Source organism: Oncorhynchus mykiss, chromosome 9 (genome assembly GCF_057628025.1).
Source record: "Oncorhynchus mykiss isolate SJ-2025 chromosome 9, ASM5762802v1, whole genome shotgun sequence".
NCBI classification, from domain to species: Eukaryota; Metazoa; Chordata; class Actinopteri; order Salmoniformes; family Salmonidae; genus Oncorhynchus; species Oncorhynchus mykiss.
The window spans coordinates 7,197,145-7,208,556 of NC_143030.1; the positions used below are offsets into that span (position 1 = coordinate 7,197,145).

The 11,412-nt window shown below is 41.4% G+C and overlaps 1 protein-coding gene across 1 annotated transcript; it reads left to right on the top strand.

Annotated features, from left to right (window-relative positions):
• The first annotated feature begins 310 nt into the window (after positions 1-310).
• LOC118965977 (lecithin retinol acyltransferase) lies at positions 311-11,144 on the top strand. Its single transcript, XM_036987138.2, has 5 exons — positions 311-637; positions 930-1,085; positions 2,305-2,379; positions 4,251-4,403; positions 10,552-11,144. The coding sequence occupies exons 1-5, from the start codon at positions 494-496 to the stop codon at positions 10,705-10,707; spliced, it is 684 nt and encodes a 227-aa protein (XP_036843033.1). The 5' UTR covers positions 311-493; the 3' UTR covers positions 10,708-11,144.
• Positions 11,145-11,412: the final 268 nt, after the last annotated feature.

Below are 11,412 nucleotides of genomic sequence, written 5' to 3' on the forward strand. Positions count from 1 at the left end.
GAGTAGGGTGCCACTTGTGTTGAAGACTTTCTTTGTCATTGATGAAATGCTCAGCAAAAGTGTCCACATCTCTGGTCCAAGGCGTTACATCGAAGCTCAGTGTCAACAAGCCACATGAAACGCCCTGGACCAGAGCTATCTAATCTGCAGCTGTGAGTAGGAGGTGTCCTTAAGCACAGATCTAGGATCAGTTTACAGGCTCAGTCAAATCCTAGACTTGATCATTTTGGGGAAGGATAAAACTGACCTTAGATCAGTGGTTAGGGCTAATTCCTTCAGCTCCACCTACCTGGCTAGAGGCTGGACTAATAAAAAGATCCTGGTAGCGAACTCTCCCCCTCTCTCTCTCTCTATCCCCACTCTGTCTCTCCGTTTCTCAGTCAACTCTCCGCCTCACCTCCTAAAATATTCCGTCCGTCTCTCCAGTCCTCTTCTCCTCCCACCCTTCTCTTCTCCTCTCTCCTCCTCTCTCCTCCTCCTCCGTGTCAGGACCATGTTTCCTCTGACGCTCCTCGGCCTGCTGTTCATCACCGCACGAACAGACGACAAGACGAAGAAGGGGAAAAACCAGGCGGCGACCAAAGAGGACGCTCCATCGAAGTATGACTCCATGTTCCAGAGAGGAGACCTGCTGGAGGTAGAAGTGGAAAAAACATTTAATGTTGTCAAATGTCTGAGGCGACTCTATGGCTTGAGTCCCAATTGACCCCCTATTCCCTTCATAGTTGGCCCATAGGGCTCACATCTGGTCTATAGTAGTGCACTATATAGGGAATAAGACTCTGGTCTAAAGTAGTGCACTATATAGGGAATAGGGTCTCTGGTCTAAAGTAGTGCACTATATAGGGAATAGGGGCTCTGGTCTAAAGTAATGCACTATATAGGGAATAGGTTGCCATTTGGGACACTAAATGTATTTATTCATTCAGGTACCCCGGACGTTGTTCACTCATTTTGGGATCTACCTGGGCGGCGGTAGGGTGGCTCACCTGATACCTGACATACTACCTGTGTTGTCAGATGATGAGGAGGCTATCAGAGAGATGGTCACCAATAACAGACTGATACTGGGGGTCATCGCTAAGGTGAGGAGGGGGAGGGGAGTGTGTGGTGGGGGTAGTGTGTGGTGTGGGGGTGGGGGGCAGTGTGTGGTGTTGGGGAGGGGTAGTGTGTGGTGTTGGGGTGGGGTAGTGTGTGGTGTTGGGGTGGGGGAAGTGTGTGGTGTTGGGGTGGGGTAGTGTGTGGTGTTGGGGTGGGGTAGTGTGTGGTGTGGGGGTGGGGTAGTGTGTGGTGTGGGGGTGGGGGTAGTGTGTGGTGTGGGGGTGGGGGGTAGTGTGTGGTGTTGGGGTGGGGTAGTGTGTGGTGTGGGGGTGGGGTAGTGTGTGGTGTGGGGGTGGGGGTAGTGTGTGGTGTGGGGGTGGGGGGTAGTGTGTGGTGTTGGGGTGGGGTAGTGTGTGGTGTTGGGGTGGGGGAAGTGTGTGGTGTTGGGGTGGGGTAGTGTGTGGTGTTGGGGTGGGGTAGTGTGTGGTGTGGGGGTGGGGTAGTGTGTGGTGTTGGGGTGGGGGAAGTGTGTGGTGTTGGGGTGGGGTAGTGTGTGGTGTTGGGGTGGGGTAGTGTGTGGTGTGGGGGTGGGGGTGGGGTAGTGTGTGGTGTTGGGGTGGGGTAGTGTGTGGTGTTGGGGTGGGGGCAGTGTGTGGTGTTGGGGTGGGGTAGTGTGTGGTGTTGGGGTGGGGGCAGTGTGTGGTGTTGGGGTGGGGGCAGTGTGTGGTGTTGGGGTGGGGGCAGTGTGTGGTGTGGGGGTGGGGTAGTGTGTGGTGTTGGGGTGGGGGCAGTGTGTGGTGTTGGGGTGGGGGTAGTGTGTGGTGTTGGGGTGGGGGTAGTGTGTGGTGTTGGGGTGAGGGTAGTGTGTGGTGTTGGGGTGGGGGCAGTGTGTGGTGTTGGGGTGGGGGCAGTGTGTGGTGTTGGGGTGGGGGCAGTGTGTGGTGTTGGGGTGGGGTAATGTGTGGTGTGGGGGTGAGGGTAGTGTGTGGTGTTGGGGTGGGGTAGTGTGTGGTGTTGGGGTGGGGTAGTGTGTGATGTTGGGGTGGGGGCAGTGTGTGGTGTTGGGGTGGGGGGGCAGTGTGTGGTGTTGGGGTGGGGGGGCAGTGTGTGGTGTCTGATGATAAGGAGGCTATAATCACTACCATAACAGGGAGAAAGTGTGTGTGTGTGTGTGTGTGTGTGTGTGTGTGTGCGTGCGTGCGTGCGTGCGTGCGTGTGAGAGAGAGAGAGAAAATGCCAGTAACTCCTCTCTTCCGTCCTCAGTGTGCCAGTGTGAGAGTGGACACTGTGCAGGACTTTGCCTACGGCTCAGAGATTATTGTGAACCCCATGGACAAGGTACAGTCAACACACCAGAATGAACCTCTATGTTAAACTGTCTGGTTCCATCCTGGTCGATTCTCTATGTTAATCTGTCTGGTTCCATCCTGGTCGATACTCTATGTTACACTGTCTGGTTCCATCCTGGTCAATACTCTATGTTACACTGTCTGGTTCCATCCTGGTCGATACTCTATGTTACACTGTCTGGTTCCATCCTGGTCGATACTCTATGTTACACTGTCTGGTTCCATCCTGGTCGATTCTCTATGTTACACTGTCTGGTTCCATCCTGGTCGATACTCTATGTTACACTGTCTGGTTCCATCCTGGTCGATTCTCTATGTTACACTGTCTGGTTCCATCCTGGTCGATACTCTATGTTAAACTGTCTGGTTCCATCCTGGTCGATTCTCTATGTTACACTGTCTGGTTCCATCCTGGTCGATTCTCTATGTTACACTGTCTGGTTCCATCCTGGTCGATACTCTATGTTAAACTGTCTGGTTCCATCCTGGTCGATTCTCTATGTTACACTGTCTGGTTCCATCCTGGTCGATTCTCTATGTTACACTGTCTGGTTCCATCCTGGTCGATACTCTATGTTACACTGTCTGGTTCCATCCTGGTCGATACTCTATGTTAAAATGTCTGGTTCCATCCTGGTCGATACTCTATGTTACACTGTCTGGTTCCATCCTGGTCGATACTCTATGTTAATCTGTCTGTCTACCAGGTGTCTGTATCTCTGTCTATCAGGTGTCTGTACCTCTGTCTCTGTCTATCAGGTGTCTGTATCTCTGTCTATCAGGTGTCTGTATATCTGTCTATCAGTTGTCTGTACGTCCCATCTCTGTCTATCAGGTGTCTGTATCTCTGTCTATCAGGTGTCTGTACCTCTGTCTAGCAGGTGTCTGTATCTCTGTCTATCAGGTGTCTGTATCTCTGTCTATCAGGTGTCTGTACCTCTGTCTATCAGGTGTCTGTATCTCTGTCTATCAGGTGTCTGTATCTCTGTCTATCAGGTGTCTGTACCTCTGTCTAGCCGGTGTCTGTTTCTCTGTCTATCAGGTGTCTGTATCTCTGTCTATCAGGTGTCTGTACCTCTGTCTATCAGGTGTCTGTATCTCTGTCTATCAGGTGTCTGTATCTCTGTCTATCAGGTGTCTGTACCTCTGTCTAGCCGGTGTCTGTTTCTCTGTCTATCAGGTGTCTGTACCTTTGTCTATCAGGTGTCTGTACCTCTGTCTAGCCGGTGTCTGTTTCTCTGTCTATCAGGTGTCTGTATCTCTGTCTATCAGGTGTCTGTACCTCTGTCTATCAGGTGTCTGTACCTCTGTCTATCAGGTGTCTGTACCTTTGTCTATCAGGTGTCTGTACCTCTGTCTAGCCGGTGTCTGTTTCTCTGTCTATCAGGTGTCTGTACCTCTGTCTATCAGGTGTCTGTATCTATGTCTATCAGGTGTCTGTACCTCTGTCTCTGTCTATCAGGTGTCTGTACCTCTGTCTATCAGGTGTCTGTACCTCTTTCTCTGTCTATCAGGTGTCTGTACCTCTTTCTCTGTCTATCAGGTGTCTGTACCTCTGTCTATCAGGTGTCTGTACCTCTGTCTCTGTCTATCAGGTGTCTGTACCTCTGTCTATCAGGTGTCTGTACCTCTGTCTACCAGGTGTCTGTACCTCTGTCTCTGTCTACCAGGTGTCTGTACCTATGTCTCTGTCTATCAGGTGTCTGTACCTCTGTCTACCAGGTGTCTGTACCTCTGTCTACCAGGTGTCTGTACCTCTGTCTACCAGGTGACTGTACCTCTGTCCATCAGGTGTCTCTACCTCTGTCTATCAGGTGTCTGTACCTCTGTCTATCAGGTGTCTGTACCTCTGTCTACCAGGTGTGCAGTCGCCCCCCACTGAAAGGAGAGGAAGTGGCAGACAGGGCAGAGAAGCTTCAGGGCTCCACGGCCTACAGCCTCCTGTGGTATAACTGTGAACACTACGTCATGTACTGTCGATACGGCACCTGCATGAGCTTCCAAACCTTCCAGGTTAGGACCAATACAAACACGATACATATTGTTCATCAGTATCAATGTCTGTCTGTCTGTGTGTCTGTCTGTCTGTCTGTTTATCTGCCTGCCTGTCCGTCTGTTTATCTGCCTGTCTGTCTGTCTGTTTATCTGCCTGTCTGTCTCTGTCTGTCTGTCTGTCTGTCTGTCTGTCTGTCTGTCTGTCTGTCTGTCTGTCTGTTTATCTGCCTGCCTGTCCGTCTGTTTATCTGCCTGTCTGTTTGTCTGTTTATCTGCCTGCCTGTCTGTCTGTTTATCTGCATGCCTGTCTGTCTGTCTGTCTGTCTGTTTATCTGCCTGCCTGTCTGTCTGTTTATCTGCCTGCCTGCCTGTCTGTCTGTCTGTCTGTTTATCTGTCTGTCTGTCAGTCTGTCTGTCTGTCTGTCTGTTTATCTGTCTGTCTGTCTGTCTGTCTGTCTGTCTGCACTGTTCCCCTCTGTTCTTGTCCGTCACCTTACAATTTCTATCCCATTTGCAGTGTGTGAAAAACCAAATGTAATCCTATCACACACTCAGGATTTGTCCCGTTATAATAACTATAATAACTTAATCTGTTTTTCTCAGAGCAGGTTATCTATTCTCAGAAACACAATCAGAAAGCCCATTCAACTGCAACGTGCTCATGTGTGTCTGCGTGTGTGTCTGCCTGTGTGTGTCTGTGTGTGTCTGTGTGTGTGTGTGTGTGTGTGTGTGTGTGTGTGTGTGTGTGTGTGTGTGTGTGTGTGTGTGTGTGTGTGCTTTCTCGGGTCTAAATGACTGCTTGGTAATAATGACCATGGCCAAACACACTGGCCAATTAAATGTTAAGCCTCTTGTGTGGTTACAAAGACCAAAGACTTTAGTTTGGCAATTTACTCTTTCTTTAATTAAATCCATCTTATAAACAGAACACTCTGGACCAATTAATCCGATTTCTAGTCAGACAGTCTAAAGTTTGTCTTTGTGAAAGTAGTTTATCGTAACATGTAGTGTTTAGTAACAAGTAAAGTAGTGTATAGTAACAAGTAAAATAGTGTATAGTAACAAGTAGTTTATAGTTAGAAGTAGTTTATAGTAACAAGTAAAGTAGTTTACATAGTAACAAGTGAAGTAGTGTATAGTAACAAGTAGTTTATAGTTAGAAGTAGTTTATAGTAACAAGTAAAGTAGTTTACATAGTAACAAGTGAAGTAGTGTATAGTAACAAGTAAAGTAGTTTAGTAACAAGTCGTTTATAGTAACAAGATTAGAGTAGTGTATAGTAACAAGTAAAGTAGTGTTTAGTAACAAGTAGTTTATAGTTAGAAGTAAAGTAGTGTATAGTAACAAGTAAATTAGTGTATAGTAACAAGTGATTTATAGTAACAAGATTAGAGTAGTGTATAGTAACAAGTAAAGTAGTGTTTAGTAACAAGTCGTTTATAGTAACAAGATTAGAGCAGTGTATAGTGAGAGAGTAGTGTACAAGTAAATTAGTGTTTAGTAACAAGTGATTTATAGTAACAAGATTAGAGTAGTGTATAGTAACAAGTAAAGTAGTGTTTAGTAACAAGTAGTTTATAGTTAGAAGTAAAGTAGTGTATAGTAACAAGTAAATTAGTGTATAGTAACAAGTGATTTATAGTAACAAGATTAGAGTAGTGTATAGTAACAAGTAAAGTAGTGTTTAGTAACAAGTAGTTTATAGTTAGAAGTAAAGTAGTGTATAGTAACAAGTGATTTATAGTAACAAGATTAGAGTAGTGTATAGTAACAAGTAAAGTAGTGTTTAGTAACAAGTAGTTTATAGTTAGAAGTAAAGTAGTGTATAGTAACAAGTAAAGTAGTGTTTAGTAACAAGTAAAGTAGTGTATAGTAACAAATAAAGTAGTGTTTAGTAACAAGTAGTTTATAGTTAGAAGTAGTGTATAGTAATAAGTAAAGTAGTGTATAGTAACAAGTAAAGTAGTGTATAGTAACAAGTAGTTTATAGTAACAAGTAGTGTAGAAGTAGTTTAGTGTTAGAAGTAGTGTATAGTAACAAGTAAAGTAGTGTATAAGTATAAGTGTACAAGTAGTTTATAGTTAGAAGTAGTTTATAGTTTATAGTTAGAAGTAGTGTATAGTAATAAGTAAAATATTGTTTAGTAACAAGTAAAATAGTGTATAGTAACAAGTAGTTTATAGTAACAAGTAGTGTAGAAGTAGTTTAGTGTTAGAAGTAGTGTATAGTAACAAGTAAAGTAGTGTATAAGTATAAGTGTACAAGTAGTTTATAGTTAGAAGTAGTTTATAGTTTATAGTTAGAAGTAGTGTATAGTAATAAGTAAAATATTGTTTAGTAACAAGTAAAGTAGTTTATAGTAACAAGTAGTTTATAGTAACAAATAGTGTATCGTAATAAGTAAAATGTTGTTTAGGAACATTTAAAGTAGTGTATAGTAACAAGTAAAGTAGTGTTTAGTAACAAGATTAGAGTAGTGTATAGTAACAATTAAAGTAGTGTTTAGTAAAAAGTAAAGTAGTTTACATAGTAACAAGTAAATCAGAGTATAGTAACAAGTAGTGTATAGTAAAAGGTAAAGCAGTGAATATATATATATGTATGTATATGTATATATATATATATATATATATATATATGAAACGAGTAAAGCGGTATGTAAACATTATTGGTGACCAGTGTTCCATTATTAAAGTAACTAGTGTTCCATTGTTAAAGTGACCAGTGTTCCATTATTAAAGTAACTAGTGTTCCATTATTAAAGAGACCAGTGTTCCATTATTAAAGTGACCAGTGTTCCATTATTAAAGTGACTAGTGTTCCATTATTAAAGTGACCAGTGTTCCATTATTAAAGTGACCAGTGTTCCATTATTAAAGGGGCCAGTGTTCCATTATTAAAGTAACTAATGTTCCATTATTAAAGGGGCCAGTGTTCCATTATTAAAGTGACTAGTGTTCCATTATTAAAGGGACTAGTGTTCCATTATTAAAGTAACTAGTGTTCCATTATTAAAGTAACTAGTGTTCCATTATTAAAGTAACTAGTGTTCCATTATTAAAGGGACCAGTGTTCCATTATTAAAGTGACCAGTGTTCCATTATTAAAGTAACTAGTGTTCCATTATTAAAGTGACCAGTGTTCCATTATTAAAGTAACTAGTGTTCCATTATTAAAGGGACCAGTGTTCCATTATTAAAGGGACCAGTGTTCCATTATTAAAGAGACCAGTGTTCCATTATTAAAGTGACCAGTGTTACATTATTAAAGTGACCAGTGTTCCATTATTAAAGTGACTAGTGTTCCATTATTAAAGTAACTAGTGTTCCATTATTAAAGTGACCAGTGTTCCATTATTAAAGGGACCAGTGTTCCATTATTAAAGTGACCAGTGTTCCATTATTAAAGTAACTAGTGTTCCATTATTAAAGTGACCAGTGTTCCATTATTAAAGTGACCAGTGTTCCATTATTAAAGTGACCAGTGTTCCATTATTAAAGGGACCAGTGTTCCATTTTTAAAGGGACCAGTGTTCCATTATTAAAGAGACCAGTGTTCCATTATTAAAGTGACCAGTGTTCCATTATTAAAGTGACCAGTGTTCCATTATTAAAGTGACCAGTGTTCCATTATTAAAGTGACTAGTGTTCCATTATTAAAGGGACTAGTGTTCCATTATGAAAGTAACTAGTGTTCCATTATTAAAGGGACCAGTGTTCCATTATTAAAGGGACCAGTGTTCCATTATTAAAGAGACCAGTGTTCCATTATTAAAGTGACCAGTGTTCCATTATTAAAGTGACCAGTGTTCCATTATTAAAGTAACTAGTGTTCCATTATTAAAGGGACCAGTGTTCCATTTTTAAAGGGACCAGTGTTCCATTATTAAAGAGACCAGTGTTCCATTATTAAAGTGACCAGTGTTCCATTATTAAAGTGACCAGTGTTCCATTATTAAAGTGACCAGTGTTCCATTATTAAAGTGACTAGTGTTCCATTATTAAAGGGACTAGTGTTCCATTATGAAAGTAACTAGTGTTCCATTATTAAAGGGACCAGTGTTCCATTATTAAAGGGACCAGTGTTCCATTATTAAAGAGACCAGTGTTCCATTATTAAAGTGACCAGTGTTCCATTATTAAAGTGACCAGTGTTCCATTATTAAAGTAACTAGTGTTCCATTATTAAAGTGACCAGTGTTCCATTATTAAAGTGACCAGTGTTCCATTATTAAAGTAACTAGTGTTCCATTATTAAAGGGACCAGTGTTCCATTATTAAAGTGACCAGTGTTCCATTATTAAAGTAACTAGTGTTCCATTATTAAAGTGACCAGTGTTCCATTATTAAAGTGACCAGTGTTCCATTATTAAAGTGACCAGTGTTCCATTATTAAAGTAACTAGTGTTCCATTATTAAAGGGACCAGTGTTCCATCATTAAAGTAACTAGTGTTCCATTATTAAAGGGACCAGTGTTCCATTATTAAAGTAACTAGTGTTCCATTATTAAAGTGACCAGTGTTCCATTATTAAAGTGACCAGTGTTCCATTATTAAAGTGACCAGTGTTCCATTATTAAAGTAACTAGTGTTCCATTATTAAAGGGACCAGTGTTCCATCATTAAAGTAACTAGTGTTCCATTATTAAAGGGACCAGTGTTCCATTATTAAAGTGACCAGTGTTCCATTATTAAAGTGGCCAGTGTTCCATTATTAAATGGGCCAGTGTTCCATTATTAAAGGGACCAGTGTTCCATTATTAAAGGGACCAGTGTTCCATTATTAAAGAGACCAGTGTTCCATTATTAAAGTGACCAGTGTTCCATTATTAAAGGGACTAGTGTTCCATTATTAAAGGGACCAGTGTTCCATTATTAAAGGGACCAGTGTTCCATTATTAAAGTGACCAGTGTTCCATTATTAAAGTGACCAGTGTTCCATTATTAGTGACCAGTGTTCCATTATTAAAGTAACTAGTGTTCCATTATTAAAGTGACCAGTGATTCCATGTCTATGTACATAGGGCAGCAGCCTCTAAGGTGCAGGGTTGAGTAACCAGGTGGATCTACAGTGTGTGTGTGTGTGTGTGTGTGTGTGTGTGTGTGTGTGTGTGTGTGTGTGTGTGTATATATATATATATATATATATATATATATATATATATATATATATATATATATATATATATATATATATATATATATATATATATATATATATATATATATATACACACACAATGGGGAGAACAAGTATTTGATACACTGACGATTTTGCAGGTTTTCCTACTTACAAAGCATGTAGAGGTCTGTAATTTGTTTTTATCATAGCTTCACTTCAACTGTGAGAGACGGAATCTAAAACAAAAATCCAGAAAATCACTTTGTATGATTTTTAAGTAATTTATTGAATTTGTGACCTGATGGACCCATTGACACACTGTTAGTCTGATGGGATCTACAAAAGACATTCTGGATCTTTCTTTACCTGGTTACTAAAATGGAGGCTAGTGGGCCTGTCTGAACCTAGTCACCTTTAACACACAGAGATGAAGGGATGGATGGATGAATTTAAATGAACGAGTTAAGTTATAAACACATACACAGTCACAGGGACGACCATGCTCAAGCTCTCACCAGAACAGTAGAACTCTAGAATATAGAACACTCAGTAGAATACGACAAGACTGACAAACACATGATGTGTAGTGATACTATGGCACCCCCTGTTGGGTATTATAAATTACATGCAGTTGTCCTGAAAATCAATAGCCCCTTGGGCACACAGCTGTAGAGAATTAATAATGTATTCACATCTCTCCCCCTCTCCCCCGCCCATCTCTATTTACCCACTACCTCTGTCTCTCTCCCCTCTATCCCCCTTCTCTCTACCTTCCCTCTTTCTACATCTCTCTCTTTCAAAATCTCTCTCTCTCTTTCAAAATCTCTCTCTCTCTCTCTCTCTCTCTCTCTCTCTCTCTCTCTCTCTCTCTCTCTCTCTCTCTCTCTCTCTCTCTCTCTCTCTCTCTCTCTCTCTCTCTCTCTCTCTCTCTCTCTCTCTCTCTCTCTCTCTCTCTCTCTCTCTCTCTCTCTCTCTCTCTCTCTCTCTCTCTCTCTCTCTCTCTCTCTCTCTCTCTCTCTCTCTCTCTCTCTCTCTCTCCCTCAGTTCTGTAAGACAGTGAAGAAGTTCATTCTGAGCCAGAGGAGTGCCAAGGTGACAGCGGTGTTAGGCCCAGTGCTAGTGCTCTATCTGGGGGTCGTGTCTCTCTACTCAGCCCTGGTCATTGTCCTGGTACCCTTCATTATCTGGATGGCTTCCTAGACACTTGGAGGGAAGGAAGGAGGGAAGGGAAGGAAGGAAAGGAAAGGAAGGAAGGAAGGAAGGAAGGAAGGAAGGAAGGAAGGAAGGAAGGAAGGAAGGAAGGAAGGAAGGAAGGAAGGAAGGAAGGAAGGAAGGAAGGAAGGAAGGAAGGGAGGAAGGAAGGAAGGAAGGAAGGAAATTGTTTTACAAAAATTCTTTGCAGTCTGTTAAAGATAATGGATAATTACAGGATGACCAGACAGACATAGGGTTTCTTCAATAACTATTAATAATAATTTGCCACTGCTTCATAAGGCCTAGTAATGATGCCAATACATGTGTTTACACCCTGTGTTTTATTTTAATTGATTAATTACATAAGTGTGAATGGTATACTATTTTGACCTGTATAACAGTGAATTAGGTTACTATAAATAAAATAAAAATTTAAATGGTCACCGTTTTCTTCTTGTGATTATTTATTTTCAGACGGAAAAAAATGTGTATTCATTTACAGAAACGTGTATGGATTTGGATAAGTTCATAAATCACTCTTGTCTGTCTACTCTGATTTCAGAGCGCAGAATAATTTATGAATTTACAAACACGAAACACCAGTTGAATGTGACCGGTGTAATTAAGCGTCGGCACAAAAAAAAAAAAACGTAATTAAATGATTTCCGCGTAGCACAGTTACAGTCACCAATTGCTCTAGATATCAAGGTG

What these genes read in the sequence shown, in the direction of transcription:
- LOC118965977 (XM_036987138.2), top strand. Translation starts at nt 494, where the DNA reads ATGTTTCCTCTGACGCTCCTCGGCCTGCTGTTCATCACCGCACGAACA. An exon ending in AGAGAGGAGACCTGCTGGAG is followed by an intron (nt 638 to 929) that starts GTAGAAGTGGAA and finishes TTATTCATTCAG; the next exon opens with GTACCCCGGACGTTGTTCAC. An exon ending in TACTGGGGGTCATCGCTAAG is followed by an intron (nt 1,086 to 2,304) that starts GTGAGGAGGGGG and finishes TTCCGTCCTCAG; the next exon opens with TGTGCCAGTGTGAGAGTGGA.